Source organism: Balaenoptera physalus (assembly GCF_965194825.1).
Source record: "Balaenoptera physalus genome assembly, chromosome: X".
In the NCBI taxonomy this organism is placed as follows: domain Eukaryota; kingdom Metazoa; phylum Chordata; class Mammalia; order Artiodactyla; family Balaenopteridae; genus Balaenoptera; species Balaenoptera physalus.
In genome coordinates this window covers 19371558-19389659 of record NC_138903.1, presented here as the reverse complement: position 1 = coordinate 19389659, position 18102 = coordinate 19371558, and the positions used below count along the sequence as shown (strand labels likewise).

Sequence of the window (18102 nt, the reverse complement as noted above, 5' to 3'; positions counted from 1 at the left end):
ACACTTGGACTGACAGGCCCATGATCCCCTTCCTCACAACCCCAGACCAACTGGGCCACTTAGCTGCAGCATTAAACAGTTCAAAAATTCAGTGTTAAACCATTTATAAAACCTACACCACTACTGTTTCCCCAAGTGTGATCCATGGCACTGGTTCTAAGAAAAAGGGTCCCATGAGTAAGTCATAGGATGTAATGTACAGCATGGTGACTATAGTTTTAATACCGTACTGCATATGTGAAAGTTACTAAGAGTAGGTGTTAAAAGTTCTCATCACAGGAAAAAATAATTTTCAACCTATGTATGGTGACAGATGTTAACTAGACTTATTGTGGTGATCATTTCACAACACATACAAGTATCGAATTACGATGTTGTAATTGGTTGTAGCCTGCAACTAATACAATATTATGTGTCAGTAACACCTCAATAAAAAAAAGAGAAAGGGCCCCATGTTGAACCCAGTTTGAGAAATCTTCTAATATTTTCTAGAAATTCAGAATGCCCATTATCCTATCGGTCTTGCTTGACCACTGTGATCTGCAGTCCTTCAGAAGAGACAATTTGGTGCTAAATGTAACAGTATCCTAGAAATTGCTCAGGATTCTCACAGGAGAAATTTCCATTCCAGGGAAAACAGTCATGCAACACAAACCCATGGAAGTGTTATCTTAAAAATCAAAATGTCTTCATAAAATTCTGCTTTAGTAACTTAGAGAGGTCCTTTAAGTAGACCAACCTTCAAATCACATGCCAACCCTTTATTTTCTGCCTCTTCTTCTGCCAGCAGAACTTTCCTTATCTTTCAGTAAGTGAAATTCACACCTCTTTATAACAGATCATCTTTACCTACTGGCACAATTTCAAAGTACTCAGCGCTAAGTACTGCAATTAGTGTTAAGTGTTTTATGTATCATTTGACACTCTTCCAAACATTTTATTGGACATCCCACCCAACAACACAGTGTGTGGGATATTGGTATCACTGGTGCCTTCACGCAAAGGGCGAAATTAAGGTACATGGGAAACTACCCAGAGGGTCAAGTCAGCTCAGGAACCCAGAACATGCTCCTGGCTCTTACCAGCTCCTTTTGACTTTGCCGCTTAGCCCATGAATGCCTTTGATCACAAGTGCGGCCACTAACTCAGGGGCTCATTCCAGAACACAGGTGACATCATCAGTTTAACGAACTGCAGGCCCACCACAACTTTGGGCTCCAGAGTTGCCTTTTTCCTGGGGTCTGGAAAAATGCCCAGTCGTAAGGGTTTAAAAGAGCATTTGTGCAATGGTTTACATACTTGGCTGGCAGAATTCAACTGAGGAGGTTTCCTGACTTTTCAAAAGAACTGAGCCTGTAATTAAACTACCATGAAATGGTGGTTGGAGCCGCAGCACACACCAGCAGGCTTAGGTTACAACTGCAGTGAAATGGTGGATTAAAACGCGCAGAGCATGCGTGACTCCAAAAACTAAACTCAATAATAGCTTTCTTGAACACGTTTTTAAACAGAGGCCCAACCACAATCCAGTAACTTTCGAGCTAATCCTTACATGCCAAGGGTTAGTATAAACACGGTGGTCTCAATTCAAATTATAAAGCCCGTAATGCCAAATCTTACCCAGGGTCCCAAGTCCAACACCAAAAGCTCTAACTTTTCAAAGCTATGAGAGACCACAGCACTTCAGTCTACCTCCCAAGAAGGTAGGGAAGGCCTTTGAATGCTGATTCAAATATGGCCAATTTCATTATACAATTAAGAGGATACAAAGATTCCAGGACTTCCCTGGTGGTCCAGTGGTTAAGAATCAGCGCTTCCATTGCAGGGGGCACAGGTTTGATTCCCTGGTGGGGGAACTAAGATCCCACATGCCAGGCAGGGAGGCCAAAAAAAAAAAAAAAAAAGAGGATACAAAGATTCCAAATTGGTAACTCCTCCAGTGCAAAACAAAACTAACTGGCTTTCCCCCACAAAAACAAAACAGACAAAACACCCTAAAGACAAATCATCTACCAGTTGCTTATTAAATTGGAAAACACTCTTTTTAAGAAACATCACCTGCAGAGCTTCAGATTACTTGAAAAAATACCTCCCTTGTTAGCTGGGGTGATTGTTCCTAAATGCCTGGATTATGGAATCAATTTCTTAAACAGCTGTTATCCCTTCCAAAGCATTTAAAACAATAGAGAACTACCAAGTAGGAACTAGATGAGGCTTTTTGATATAAAGCACAAACTAATTTTACCATATACCACCTCTACAGGTTTAAAGACAGGGGTATAACTGCGGAACTATATTCTAAAAAACCATTAAGGTTTACACAATTTTTTAATGGCAAGCTCACAAAATGAATTCCCAGCAATGTGCAATTATTCAGCCTGGGGTCAAATACAGCATGATCAGTGCAATTAAGAATCTTGCAGAGTTGGGGAAAAGGGAGTTTTTTTTTAAATCCCAACAAAGCAAAGGAGCATGCCAAATTGTAGGCAGACTCTAACAAGGGACCTCCCCCAAGCAGTCCAGAAAACATTTTCAAAGACAATTAAGGTATGAGAGAACACCTACATCACACAGAAAAATACCTTCCCCAGAGCTGTTAGAAAATTCTGAGTCCAGGTTCTACTTGGAAGCACAAGGAGTGTGAGACTCAAGTGTGTGTTGGGTGAGGATGGAGAATCGGGTAGAAATGGACCTTCATGGACCTTGGAAGTGCTGATAAGGAGTTTCAACTTCATCTGTAGAGTAATGAGGACTCACAGGAGGGCTTTTAAATGGGAAAAGGGACAGGGATCTGTTGCGTTTCTGCTGACTGAGCCCTTCCCGAACAAGGGAGGGAGACAAGTAGGGAGACTGTGGCCAAGGGCTGTAGCCAGGAAAAAGGTGAGCAAGGAATCTGAGAGGGCAGCAGGTAGAATCCATAGGACCTAATGACGTGGATGGGTGCCTCGAAGGTTTCTGATACACGGGGTTTTTTTGTTTTTAATGAGGATCCTATTATACTGGTTCTCATATAATCAGCATCAGAATTGCTGGGAGGAAAGCTGGTTAAAAATGTAAATTCCAGGTACTACCCTCCCCTCAAAGACTGTGATTCAAGTCAGTCTAGAGTGGGGCCCACGCATGCATTTTCCCATTCATCAGCCGCCCAAGGTTTCATCATTAAAGCGGGTGTGGGTGTTCTCTATCACAGTGGTGGATAAAGTGTGATGGGACAATCATAATGCTGAGGGGGTAGGGAGAAAGCTTTTTCTACTCTTGAACAAAAGAACAAAAAAGCTAGATGCAATCAAAACTTGTTTAGGTTTTATGCTTATAGTTATAGCTATTTAAAATACACGAAGGTGGGCTTCCCTGGTGGTGCAGTGGTTGGGAATCCGCCTCCCAGTGCAGGGCACACGGGTTCAAACCCTGGTCCAGGAAGATCCCACATGCCACAGAGCAGCTGGGCCCGTGCGCCACAACTACTGAGCCTGCGCTCTAGATCCCGCGAGCCACAACTACTGAGCCCACGTGGCACAACTACTGCAGCCGGCGCGCCTGGAGCCCGTGCTCCAGAGCAAAATAGGCCACCGCAATGAGAGGCCTGCGCACCTCAACGAAGAGTGGCCGTGGCCCCTGCTCGCCGCAGCTGGAAAGGGCCCGCGCGCAGCAACGAAGACCCAATGCAGCCAAAATAAATAAATAAAGTAAATTTAAAATACACGAAGACAGTGGGAGGGAGACGCAAGAGGGAGGGGATATGGGGATATATGTATACATATAGCTGATTCACTTTGTTATACAGCAGAAACTAACACAACATTGTAAAGCAATTATACTCCAATAAAGATGTTAAATTAATTAATTAATTAAGTACATGAAGATGATATGCTTCCGCCAGAAAGGAGCTCAATAAATACATGGAAGAGCGGGAGCTTGGTGGAGAGGTCCAAGATGGTTCAGGATATGGGGGGGGGGGGTCACCTGAAGCCACAGGCTTTGCTCGGTAGGAAGTGCTAACTGGCCCCAGTGCAAACCTCAGGGGAAGGTAAGGCCCATCCTCCTTCCCTGCACCACGGACACTTCCAAAAAGAACCAGGGAAATTTTGCTGATGATTTGTCATCCAGATCACTGCAACAACCTGGTTAGAACTTACACCGGGGATTCTCTACCCCAGCACCACAGATATGTTGGCTTGTCAATGCTGTGCACTGTAGGATGTTTAAAATCACCCCTGGCCTACTAGATGCTGGTAGCACCTCCCAAGGTGAAGAGACAAAAAAGGTCTCCATATAGTGATAAACTGGGGGGGGGGGGCGGGGGGGAGGGCGGGACACGCAGCCATTGCCTTAACTAAGAGGCTTCATGGTTGTGGAATTAACAAAGGACTTGGAATCAAATAGACAGGGCTTTGAATCACAGGTAGCCCACTTAAAAGGAGAAAAACTTCAATGGGCCTATTTATTCATCTTTAAAATGGGGATAAAACCCACCATAGGGCTTTTGTGAGGATTACATAAAATAATGTGTTATGCGCTTAGGGCAATGCGTAGCCCAGGAAGCAATTAGTAAACACTGGCTTTTTTGTTTTCAAAAAGATGTTTTGAAGAAGTGGGGACATTTGCTTACAGCTTTGGCCTGAGTGGAAACCTCCTCCCAAAAGGAACAATATAGAGAAATGACAGTCCCAGTTCTCTCTCCAGCTCCTGGGGGGCCTGAACCTGGGGTCTATGGACTCCCAAGGGCCAGGGGACACAATTCAGGGGCTCTGTGAACATGGATGGCAAAAGTATACATCCTTATTTTCACTAATTGAAACTTAGCATTTTTTTCAATTATGCTTGTAAAACCACACATTATCAACTACCTGGCCATTGTCACAACAGAAGCACAGCTTTTCCTGATCAAATGACAGCTGAAATACTGATTTTCTCGGCTCTACTCCGAAATTACGGAAATTTGGAAATTATGAGGTCTGCAGCTAGACTGTATTTTAATGTGTTATGAAAGAAGCACATATTACTATTTACTATGTCACATATTAGGGGTTTTATTTTGAGAATGTTATTTTAAATAAATGGGTTATTTTATGCATTTAAAATTCTTATTCTGAGAAGCGCTCCACAGGCTTCCCCAATGAGGGCCAAAGGCACACAACTTAAGAACCCTTACCCTCAACATTTTTCGGCTAAGCCCATAATTCCCAAGCAGGCTTATGGTTTTTTTGTTGTTGTTTTGTTTTGGGTTTTTTTTTTTTTTTTTTGGCAGCGCTGCGCACTTGTGGGGTCTCAGTTCCCCGACCAGGGACTGAACCTGGGCCATGGCAGTGAAAGCCCAGAATCCTAACCACTAGGCCACCAGGGAACTCCCGTGTCCTTAATTTACTAAATAAATTTCTGTTATAAAACTAATTTGTTAATTTGAATGACACAAGTCACTGTTTCCCTACGTAAACTATAACTCAGTGATCCAAAGGACAGACACAACAGCATCAGTCACATCTCCTCACTCAGGACCCATCCTCTTAATTCTAAAGGTAAATGTGTGCCTTGTTTTCCCCTAGTGGACTTGAACTAGCTTTCCACCTTTATCATAACATCAATCAGGTCCATTTAACCAGTACTTCTCAAACATCTATGATGTATCAGAACTGTGTCCAGGATACAGACCCTGGAGGTCACCCTTCAAAGACACTCCCAGCCCGGGGAAGAAATGGACATGGAAAGGAAGACTGCAACCCTACCCTTCCAGGGTGGGCAGAGGTCGTGTGTACCTCACTCGGTCTACGCAGAACACTCGGTCTACGCAGAACACTCGCTGGCTGCCTAGCATAAACAAACCACGTGACCTCCACCTGCCCAGAGATGCTTAAGCTATACTAATGTGGGACATGTTTATTCTTGCTAGCCTCAGGCTGAGAAGTCACAAAATGTTTTCTGGGCTCAAGAGCCTTCACAGTCCAATACTTCACTTATGAGAGGATCAAAGGTGAGATTTTTTTTCAGCAGAAATTAAAATTTCCTGAGTTACCTCATCAGCCAGAACTAAACAGGCACCGCCAGGCCCAACCTATAATTGCCCTCAGTGGCCCAGTGGCTGCTGGGTACTAGCTGGCTTGCACTGGTAACAAAGTTATACAGAATCGCAACATAACATAACTAAGTGGTTCAAGTTTAATTCCATTAAAATCACATCATGGAACTGGAGCATGAGGAAGGATTACTGACAAATGAGAAAAAGAACATAATTCCAGGCTCCACAGGCATTTGACTCACCCTTGAGTCACATCCAATACTCACATGCCAAGAGTAATGCCTTTTGACTCATTATTATCAATTAAAATAAATGTTTTTGAAGACCTCACAGGTGGTATACTTCTCACCAAGTGCCCCTTAATGAAAACCAAAAACAGATCCTAGTTTAGCCAGATCCCCTTATTCTACAAGGGTGGATACCTACAGACAGCAAGGGCATCATGCCTCCCCCCAAAATCAAGTGATGGGGGGAATACAATAAGAATCAGGGTCCTCTTACTCCCAAAACAGTTCTGTAGGGACTCAAGATCTAATACAGATGCATACATACATGTCCCCTTAGGATCTCTTTCTAGAATGTTCACCTTGTCATCAAAACTTTCTCATCTTTGAAAACAAAAAACAAAAAACTTTCTCATCTTGAAGATCAACAATCTGGGAATTAAGAGTAACTGGCTGGGGGACTTCCCTGGTGGCGCAGTGGTTAAGAATCTGCCTGCCAATGCAGGGGACCATGGGTTCGATTCCTGGTCCGGGAGGATCCCACATGCCACCGTGCGCCACAACTACTGAAGCCCGCGCGCCTAGAGCCCGTGCTCCGCAACGAGAAGCCACCGCAATGAGAAGCCCGCGCACCACAACAAAGAGTAGCCCCCGCTCGCCTCAACTAGAGAAAGCCCGCGCGCAGCAACGACGACCCAACGCAGGCAAAAAAAAAAAAAAAAAAAAAAGAGTGACTGGGAATTCTCAATTTTTTTATTTTTTACTTTCTCTTCACACGACTAAATTATTTAGATGCCACTTCCACACCTCGCCAACTTCGAGCCCGCCAGCTTCTCCTGCTCCCTTCCAAACTGCACGTCCATGGTTCTCTCTCCCTCCCTAGCCGGTGCCTGCCCAAAACGTTCAAGTTCTCTCACTTTTTCTTCATACAATTAAGGGAAGGTTTTCCCGGCTTCTACAACAGAATACAGAAGTCCATTGGGAGCAACCATTTCAACAGACAACACCTGAATTTAGCTGAAAGCTGTTTAAGGCTTCAGGCAAGGACACTCAGGCTGAGGGAAGGGCCAGAATCTTCCGGCCTCATCGTTACCCTCCTTAGAGCCTGGAAAACCCACACTCAATAAGCACAGGTGAGCGCTCACACAAGACTGCCACCAGAAACTCAACTCAGCAGCTGAGTGGCCTTGAACCACTATTTCTTCCTCAAGCCTCACCCTCCCAGTGAAACTGGCAGGCTAATTACTCAAGAAAACCTTTTAGCCGGCTCCAATCACCATTTTATCTCCTGATTCTCCCCAGCCGCCTCCCTTCCCTCCAGCCTCACCTAAGAAAGGAGGGAACTAAGAAATGCTTTTTCTCCTAGTCACTTCCCCACCACCCAAATACACTGATATTACTTCACAACCCTGTAGCGTTTTCCAGCAACTCCATTAACATTAAAAGCCCTGGGGGATGGGGGTGCCCAACGAAGTGCGCCCTACCCTTCCCCCTTTTTACCACAGGGAAGAAGCAGCTCAGACAGGTTGAGAAATAAAGCCAAAGTCACAAGCAGAGCCAATCAACACAGGACACAAAACTAGGTCTTGTCCAAATCCCTGAGGTCTTTTTTTTTTCCCCCTCATCTTATGCCTTCGAAAATCCTTTAAACTGGAGGAGAAAATGCAAAGTGATTACTCAGAAGTTTAAAAAAAGGGGCAGGGGAGAAAGAAAGTGTGAAAGTAATGTTTTCAATGGTAACAGAAAAGGCGGCTCCAGCCAATTGGAGGAAGACAGTGAAAAAGCAAGACCTGGGTGAGACGCTCCAAGTGGGACAAACCGGAAGCGCAGATTCAAGTCTGCGGCACTCACAGGTTTAAAAGCCACCAGAGGGACTTCCCTGGCGGTCCAGGGGTTAAGACTCCGCACTCCCAATGCAGGGGGCACGTGTTCGATCCCTGGTCGGGGAACTAAGATCCCGCATGCCGCTGGGCCGCGCAAAAAAAAAAAAAAAAAAAATCCACCAGAAAAATAGACCAGCAGTCCTACCCCTCCCCCCCTCCGCCTTAGACGCACCCAGGAAAAAAGGATGCAAAATACCCTTCCTCTCCACAATTTCTGCAGTCGGTCCGGACTTTCCCAGCCCTCTGTTCTGGCCGGCTCGCAGTCTCCCGAGCCTCCCCGATTCGGAGACTTATAGTTCCCGCGCTGGGACTTCACCCCCCACCCCCCCAATAATAATATAATCATCGTTTCCTTTTCCCGTGCCCCGTCCCTTTCCGGGGGATCTGTCTCCTACGCAGTCGGCTGAGAATTCTGCGAGCGCGGCGCGGTCCAGCCCCAGCCCCGGCTCGCACGAGGGGAGCCCCCACCCCCAGGGGAATTTACCCGCCTCGGGGAACGGGGAAAGCCCCAGGGGGGGCCGCGGCCACCCGGACTCTTCCTCCTGCGCCCAGGGCGCGAGGGGACCCCCGGCGGGGGCGGCCGAGCCCGAGTAGGGCGCGGGTGGGCGACCCGGGCCCCGGACGGCGGCCCGGTCGGGGTCGAGGAGGGAGCCGGCGCGGCCCCCCCGGGCCCCGCGCTGCCGCCGGGACGGAGCGCGGCGGGAGCAGGAGCGCGGCCTCCACGCGAGCGCCGGTGCAAGCGGCAGCCCGGGAGACGCCAGCGCCGGGGCCGGGGCCGCGCGGCCGTCCGCATTGTTCGGCCCGCGGCGCGCGCCCCGCCCGGCCCCGCCAGCCCCAACCCGCCCGGCGGCGGGAGCGACGGGGCAGGTGGCGGGCGCGCGCCCTCACCTTTGGCGCCGAGCATGAAGTCAAGGGTGCTGTGCCGTGCTGCTGCCATAGTGAGGCGAGGCCCTGGGCCATGCCTGGGGGAGGCGGCCGGGGAGACTGGGGGGCCGCGCAGCGTGTCAGGCTGCGGCCGGCGGGGAGTGCGCCGCGCCGGGGAGGCCGAGGGTAGGAGGTAGGAGGGACCGCCGGGAGCCACCCGGGGCGCGGGGGCGGGGTCGGGCCCGCCTCCGGGAGGGAGGAAGCGAGGACGCCCGCAGCCCCGGACTCCGAGCGCAGGGTGTGAGGCCGCGCTAAGGCAATGGTGGAAACGTGGGCGCCGTGCTCCCCGGCGTGCGTCACCAATGGCCGCGCCCCGCGCTGAGGATCGGGCGGGCGCTCCCGCCATCCGTTAGGTCACCTTAGGTTTAAACCACGCAGCACGACTTCCGGGGGGCCCACCCCCTGCACTTCCCCCAGACCGGCCCCCCGAGCCCAGGCCCCTCCGATTTCCTGGCCAAGCCAAGAAAATAAAATGCTGGGATCCACCCTGGAGTCTAAAAGTACTGCCGCCTTTTCCTTAACTCTTCAAATGCTACAACTTAATCTGTTAGAATTGTCATTTCCATCATCTATAGCCAGGGCCGGCTCTGCGTTTCGGCACAGAACAGAAAGCTCTTGGGTATTCAAGTTAGTTGCCTACGTTTTTGCGAAAAATGGGAATGGGGAAGAAGCAAGTGAGAGGAAAACGTTGTTAATGTTGACTTGAGAAATTACAGCTTCTAGAGTTGCTCGTCCACCACTGATGTCTACATTCGTGGCAGTGAACCTTTTCGCTGTGAGCTTGTCTTTGACTTCGGGGTTGTAGCTGGTGATCAACAAGATGTGACAAAGGAGAGAACATCAGTGTCTGGGCACTAAAGCCCTCTTTATGACACTGACAGTATCACTGGGCAAATGCCTCCATCATCCCATCAGTCCTCTGTGCCTCTCTGGGCATTCCCAGGCTCCTCAGGAATTGCTGTAATGGCTGGACAAAGTCTAGATCAGTGAACTCTTGTACCTCCACAAGGGCAGGAGGAACCTAGACATTAAGCTTAATCTCTCCTGCAAACAGTCCCTAGTGGCTGTTTTGCTGAGTCCTTCACCTTTCCACAGGAACTGGGCAGTGTCTTCAGAAGTGTCCTTTAATAGACCATCCTGTTAAGAACCGGGGCCCCTTTTCAGCCCCCACATTAATTTTCTCCAGCCCAGGCCACCTGTTTGTTGCCCTGCATGTTTTCCTTTCTTCTGTGGATCCCAGGGTCCTCAATTTCCATAGCTCTTCTGCTATCTCAGCCTTCAGTCTCTATTCTTCAGACTGCAGCTCTTGCTTGCTTCCTGGGATGCTCTCCAGTTCTGGCCATTCCTCCGGAGTCAGGTCCCCGGGAACCCGGTTGTCCTTGTCTGCCACATTGCAGGGGCAGCAAGGCTCCACAGGCCTCCTCAGGCTCAGAACGACCCTGCACTTGGTTTAACTTTCTGCTCTCGCTGTCTTGAAATTGTGAATAATTTTTGAACAAGGGGCCCCGTGTTTTCATTTTGTACTGGGCCTGCAAATTATGTAGCCGGTCCTGCTCAGCAGCTTGTGTCCTCCAGGGCAGGTGGTCCTCCAGTGGCCAGCGATAGTGCCCCGCCTTGCTTCTGCAGGTGCAAAATAGACGGAGATAAAAGTCCCTGAGATACTCTGCCATTAACTAATCAGAAAGCCACAACAAAACCCTAACGCTTCATAATGTTAGCATAGCATCAGAGATAAATGGGCCTTGAAATGGAGCCGGCATTGTTGGGTAATTTTAAGCATGTTCACAGTGCCTGTATTACCTACCAATGACACAGTCCTGGCGAGACTGTTACAGGTAGGACATGGACAGGTATCAAGGGCTTGAGGCCTTTTTAAATACCTCCAACTGGGCTGTGGGTACCTATTTGGATTCTGTAACGTGTTCTCTTTGCCTGGGTTTTATAATCTAGGCCCCTGGCTTCAAGGCCTGTTAGAGGACAAATAATCACTTTGTTTGTGGGAACTGCTTGTGTTAGAGTTGACCAGTGTATCCTGTGCAACTGTTACCACATCAGAGAATTCAGCAACAACTTATCCTGCAACAAAAAAGCAGGAGAGACTTACCCAACGCCAGCCTGCATTTCCTCATCAACAAAATCCTGGCAATGGTGAAAATGTAGATATCATGGATTAATGTCCTCTTGCCTGCCCTCGTCTGCTCTTGGCCCAGAGGAGGCCTGAGACAGAGAAAAGCAGTACCTGGCATCCAGCAGGAGCTGGCCAGGTGCCCTCCTGTTGAACATAAACAATTCCCCAGAACCCTGACATCAGACAAGGCCACTCTGTGACCAGGATGGGACGGAACAAGAACAAGACCACTTCGTAATCATGTCAAAACACGGACAAAGCAGGAACTTGTCCAAACCACCAAAGTCACCCACCCAACGTCCCTGGGTCCTGGCTCCTAGGAGAGACTGCTGCTTCTTCACCAATCCCAGCCTTTGTCTGGTCTTCCCCGCTTCTCAGGTGAGATGACTAAGACTCCTGATCAGGACTCACCCCTGCTTCCTGACAGCATCCAATCCAGAGCGACGCCCGGCTTCCTTAAACGCTCCCCAAAGCACCAGACACAGGCCCCACTGCTACGTGTGGTCCTTCCTGACGCCCTCTCGCTGTGATGCCCCGCGGGTCCCCATGGTACACGGCTGTTCCACTGCAGGTGCTCCTGAGGGGTGGGGGGGAGTGGCTGGAGGGCAGTGAAAATAAGCTGAAGTCAATACTTAGAGCGGAAAAGTGACCTCTTAGCAAAATCCTACTCGATGTTAGATATTACTCGTATCCAAAACTCACATTCACATGGGCCCATCTGCTTATTGGCAGTCAGGCCAACTTGCACGTCTGCAACAGTTTTTAAAAACTCAGAGAAAGAGCCACACTGTCCTGCACAGTTAGCAACAATAACTATCTCCTGGGAAGAAGAGGATGGAAAACAGAAAAGATTTCTGTTAAAAAGGAGAAGATAGTGGCCGTGGTAGGGAAGTTGGGGTGCTATCTGGAAACTTCCCCAGCTGGAAGAATGCACAGGCCATTCTATTGGGCTGCAGTCCAAACCTCCCTTGTGAAGAGAGGTGGGGGACAGGCAGGGACAAGCGCTACCCAGTAGCCGTTTGTTCTACTGTTTTGTTTTTTGCTTTTTCACCAGTTCACTTGGGACCCTAGGAGACATTCTGCCTCCCTGCCCCCTGTGTGCAGCTGTGGTGAAATCACTTCCTCTCTTAAAAAAAAAAAAAAAGAAGAACTGGCCTTAGCTGTTAGGGTTACAATGTCTGACAGATATCTGGATCACTAGCCCACCATTTCTCAGATGAATGTGGGCCTGGCCTAGCTAGTTAAACACGATTTAAATTTCTGATTAAAAAGAGCGTATAACCGAGAGGTGCCTGGAATCTTTGATACAATGATTCTCAACTTTGGCTGCACACTGGAATCACCTAGGGAGCTTTAAAAGCTATTGCTGCTGCCTGGGCCCGGACTCAGGTGCAGCTCAGGCGTTGGATTGTTAAAATAAATATATAAAAACCCAGGAGATTCCAGTGCAAAGTGAAGACTGCCGCTGCCAAACCCCAAAGCAGTGTGAACCCCAATAGATAAAGCCATGAGGCTGGCTCTGATACAAGTAAATAAATACATTTTAAAAGCGAGAAAATAACAAGTGTTGGCAAGGATGTGGAGGGATTTCTGGTGGGAATGTCAAAGAGCGCAGCCACTGTGGAAAACAGTTTCCACGCAACCCAGCCGTTCCCCTCTTGGGTGTATTGTATACCCAAGAGAATGGAAAACAGCTGTTCAAAAAAAAAACTTGGGGGCTTCCCAGGTGGACGCAGTGGTTGAGAATCTGCCTGCCAATGCAGGGGACACGGGTTCGAGCCCTGGTCTGGGAAGATCCCACATGCCGCGGAGCAACTGGGCCCGTGAGCCACAATTACTGAGCCTGCGCGTCTGGAGCCTGTGCTCTCCAACAAGAGAGGCCGCGATAGTGAGAGGCCCGCGCACCGCGATGAAGAGTGGCCCCCGCTTGCCGCAACTGGAGAAAGCCCTCGCACAGAAACGAAGACCCAACACAGCCATAAATAAATAAATAAATAAATAAATAAATAAAAATTTGAAAAAAAAAACTTGTACACAAATGTTTATGGCAGCACTATTTACAATGGCCAAAAGGTGGAAACAACCAAATTTCCATCAACAGATGAATGGATAAACAAAATATTTTCAGCCACAAAAAGGAATGAAGTACTGATACATGGCACAACCTAGGTGAACCTCGAAAACATTATGCTAAGTGGAAGAAGCTAGTCACAAAAGGACAAATACTGTATGATTCCACTAGAAATGTCCAGAATAGGTAAATCCACAGAGACAGAAATCGGGTTAGTGCTTGCCAGGGGCTGGAAGAAGGAGGGAAGTGAAGTGACTGCTTAATGGGTATAGGGTTTCCTATTGGGGGGGATGAAAATGTCTTGGAATTACATACAGTTACCCCAAATTGTAAATGTACTAAATGCCGGTGAATTTTTCACTGTAAAATGGCTACTTCCATGTTATGTACATTTTACTTCAATTAAAAAAAAAAAAAAAAGACATGTAGCCAAACCAAGTTTGTAAGGTAAAGCTGTATAGAAATTAAGTGAACTTCATCACCTGTAGCAAATTCCAAGTAAATGCCTGATGGGGTGGACTTGAAGTGAGATGTTTGCAAAAAGGAGCAGAATTGAAGGCGGCTGCGAAACCAGCCTCGTGGTTGTGGTTTTCCCAGAAAGAAGCATTCTTCAGCCTCGAATGCTAACTTATTTAATCCTTACAATAGCCCTAAGAGGTAGGTGCAATTATCCCCATTTTACAAATGGATTAACTGAGGCACAAAGAGGTTAGGTAGCTAGAAAGTGCTGGGGCCAGGACTCAAACCCAGGCAGGTGGCTCCAGAGTCTGGCTAGTCACCCCTCCATGGTGCTGCCTCTGATTGCCCTGCCTGTTGCCTCAAAGTGTCCCCACTTTTCTTATAACTCCCCAAACCCGAGGTGTGTGAGTCTGCCCGCCTCCCACCAGCAGGCGCCCCCTCCCCATCACGGAGTGTGTGACTGGAGAGCGTGTCCTGCCCCCCTCCTCTCTGGAGCCATCGCCTATCTCCACCAATTTCTGAGCTGAATCCCTACCCAATCTCTTACTAGCTGTGTGACAGTGAATAGGTTCACCGACCTCTCTGTGCCTCTTTCCCCTCTCTGTAAAATGAAGCTAGTAACAGTAGAGCTGTGTGAGGATTAAATGAATAACTATATGACAAGCGTAGAGGGCAGTATCGGACACATGACAAGTATTCAGTAAATGGCTGTGCCGATGAGGATGTTTGATGTTATTACTAAGGCACGCCCTACTCTGGGCACTGAGCTCCTTCAGGGCTCTTGACCTTTCATCCTTGGGTTCCCAGTGCTTAGCACTGTGCCTAGCACACAGCAGGCGCTCCATATCTGTGTCCTTTGAAGTGAACTGAGGAATAGAGCATCATGCTCAACACCTCAAAGGAGCCCAAGCAGAGACCCAGTTCTCAGGAGTCCTATGTCGGGAAAGGGAGATGATGGTGACAGCCAACCCACTCTGTTCCCCACTCTGGACTTCCCCACTCTCCTCCCAGTCATTCAACTCATACAGTTGGCCCTCCGAATCCGTGGGTTCCACATCTGTAGATTCAACCAACCTCAGATTGAAAATATTAAAAAAACAAATTCCAGAAAGTCCCTAAAAACAAAACTTAAATTTGCCTCTGTCTGGCAACTATTTACATAGCATAGACATTGTATTTATAACTATTTACATAGTATTTACATTATATTAGGTATTATAAGTAACCGAGGGAATTCCCTGGCAGTTAAGACTCAGCGCTTTCACTGCCAATGGCCCAGGCTGGATCCCTAGTTGGGGAACTAAGATCCCACAAGCCTTGGGGCACGCCCAAAAGAAAAAAAAAAAAAAAGTAACCGAGAGACGGTTTTAAGTATACTAGAGGGTATGCCCAGGTTGGTTAAATGGAAACACTAGGCCATTTTATATAAGGGACTTGAGCATCCTCAGATTTTGCTGGGGTGGGGGGGGTCCTGGAACCAATCCTCTACAGATACCGGGGCAAACTGTATTCCTGACCCCCTGGGTGCCAGGCAGTTCACAGCCCATTCAGAACCTCCTTAAGAGTTTGTTGGTAGAACCCTCTGGATGATTATTTAAGAAAAGTAAATGACAAAATAGGTTTTCCGCAAGACATTTCAAGCCAGCACCCCGAGTGTCAGTCATAATCCTCATTTGTGTCCCCGCTGACCCTTTTAGAATTAGCATGTAGAACACAAAAGGATGAGAAGTCGATTCCTATTATTACCCTGCAGCCACTTTCCTCACCCTTGCAGAATCGCAGTGCCCTGAGAGATGTCCGCACACCGCCCGCCCCACCAAAGGGTTCCTCCAGTTTGAGAAAGCCTGACTTAGAGGGAAGATTGGCAGCCTGAGGCTCCATCACTCAGCCCAGAGAAGACACACTGGTCCAGCCTTCCTTAAGAGAATCTCCGCTTGAGACTCTTTACAAAGCCCACATTGCTCCAAGTAAAATGCTGTCCAACCCATTCCACTTCCTTCTTTTCTCTCATTTCCAACAAAGAATGGCGCATTAGGGGGAGGGGAGACTGAAGTGTTGTAAGGCATTACCTAAGCGCCTATGCTCAAATAATGACACAATCAAAATTGTTACCAAAGCAAATAATAGAGCATGTTTTGGTACCAAAAGTAATGCCCTGGCTTCTCATCTGAATGAAGGCAGCATTTCCTACAGCTATACTCAAAGATGTGACTAAATTCTCAACTGTTAGTGCTAGTTAAATATATACTTTTCTGTTGTAAAACAACTATACTTCGATTAAAAAATTATGATATATATATATAAATATATATGTTTTTTATTTTATTATTATATTTTTCTGTAACATTGATTCCTTACTTCCTCAGTCTCTAGGGAGGCAGCCTGCAGAATGGTTAGGATCAGGGGGGCCTGGATCCTAATTCTGATTCCTCCATTTCCTTGCAGGTGACCTTTGGCAAATGATCTAATTTTTCTAACTTTCTTTATCTGTGAAGGAAGTAACACAACAGCACCTCTTTCACACGATTGTTCTGAGAATTAAATAAATTAATAGAAGTATAGCACTTCAACAGTGCCTGACACATAGAACACACCATGGAACGATTCGTTATTATTATTAGTGAGTTAAGACTTATGTTTAACTGGTAGTTTCCTTTGCCCCAGCCCAAATGGTGAGTACCTGGGGTTTACAGGGCAACTCCCATTTCAGTTAACATTTCCCTAGAGTAGAGCTAAAAGATTTCCAAAGCCCACAGAGGGTCCACTTGTCTTAGATGTATTTGATACAACTCAACAGTCAGAGGTAGTCCCAGAAGCTGACTGCAGTGGGGTTGGATATGAGCCGCCATTTTACAGCACCATGCTCTTTCACGTGCCGGACACTTGGGTCTTTGTCCTCACCTGAAACACCTCCTTTCTCCAGTGGAAAAGCCCGCACGTGAGCACTGAAGGCCCAGCTCAGGTGCCACTCCTGATCCAGGCAGAGCTGATTGCTCGTTTCCTTGCTCACCTGTGTTCCCACAGCACAGCAGTCAGCTCTCCAGTGAAGAACTTTCCACCTTGCATTAGTGGCAGCATGCTAGCGCCCCTCCAACTAGACCTAGTTTCTCTCCAGCCAACACTTCTTCCCTAATGGGACAAAAATCCAGAAAGTCTGAGGGACCAGCTCAAGCTTACATGCTTGTTAGTGAAATGAAGGCTCAGGGACCAGGACTGTAAGCAGATAGGGTAGGGGGTCCCCAGAGAAAGAGAACCAGGCAGGGCTTTCTTGACATAAGAGAAACCATCTTTGGCCTAAGCCATTTTGTGATCTAAGCCTGGCCACAATGCTTGCCCTTGAACAGGTCTCAGTAAGTAATGATTTTAAGGGAAGTGAGGGAATGCAGGAACAAAGGAAAAACAGTCAAGAAACAATAGTTCAGAGATAAAACAGAGTCCTAGTTCCTCCTTAAGGGATATACATAACAATCTGATACATATCTTTGAGTTCTTCGGGAACTAAGGCCCCCACCCAGATGGAGGATGGAATGAGGATGTTGACCTTTTCTGACCCTTAAGACTTTGATCAACTACAGCTTGGACTCTGTCAAGCTTTACCCCAATTCTATGCTATAGTCACCTCTGCCCAAACCCCTTCACGAATATGCATGTACCCTTAGCTTAAAACTTCCCCAGTTTTGGTGTCTGGGGAGACACTGCTTTGGGAAAGATCCGCAGTGTTCTCCTTACTTGATGCAAGTAGTTAATCCTTCCTTCTCCCAATCAATCTGTTGTAGGAAAGGGGTCCCTTCCAGGGTCTGAGAGTAGGCTCTTGTGTAACACTCAGAAATGAATTGTCCGAGGAGACACACGTGCTGACAAAGCAAGAGACTTTATTGGGAAGGGGCGCCAGGGCAGACAGCAGCAGGGTAAGGGAACCCAGGAGAACTGCTCTGCTACGTGGCTCGAAGTCTCGGGTTTTATGGTGATGGGATTAGTTTCCGGGTTGTCTCTGGACAATCATTCTGACTCAGGGTCCTTCCTGGTGGCGTGTGCATCACTCAGCAAGATGGATTCCAGCGAGAAGGATTCTGGGAGGTTGGTAGGACATATGGACTGGTGTCTCCTCTCTCCTTTTGACCTTTCCTGAACTCTTCCGGTTGGTGGTAGCTTGTTAGTTCCGCATTCCTTACCAGGACCTCCTGTTGTAAGATAACTCATGTAAGTGGTTACTATGGTGCCTGGCTAGGGCGGGTGGTTTCAGTCAGTGGTTCCCCTAACAATTCCCCCCGAGAGACTTCATACTCAAGATACTTCTTGGGAGTTGGGGCGGAGGTCTCTTTCTTCTGTAACTACTTCCTGATGAGAGTGGGCGTAGTCCTGCCTAGTGGAATAGAAGTCTTTCTCCACCTGATTGATTG

General features: G+C 47.7%; 1 protein-coding gene and 1 long non-coding RNA gene across 2 annotated transcripts in view; one reads left to right on the top strand and one right to left on the bottom strand.

Annotated features, from left to right (window-relative positions):
* Positions 1–9291, bottom strand: part of SMS (spermine synthase) — a 49918-nt gene extending 40627 nt beyond the window's left edge. Inside the window, exon 1 of the mRNA XM_082447196.1 lies at positions 9009–9291. Coding sequence (XP_082303322.1) covers positions 9009–9057 — 49 coding nt within the window. The 5' untranslated portion in view covers positions 9058–9291. The remainder of the gene's footprint in view (positions 1–9008) is intronic.
* Positions 9292–9398: 107 nt separating this feature from the next.
* The window catches only part of LOC309653007, a 33251-nt gene continuing 24547 nt past the window's right edge, over positions 9399–18102 (top strand). Inside the window, exon 1 of the long non-coding RNA XR_014258972.1 lies at positions 9399–11780. This is a non-coding gene — a long non-coding RNA (uncharacterized lncRNA). The remainder of the gene's footprint in view (positions 11781–18102) is intronic.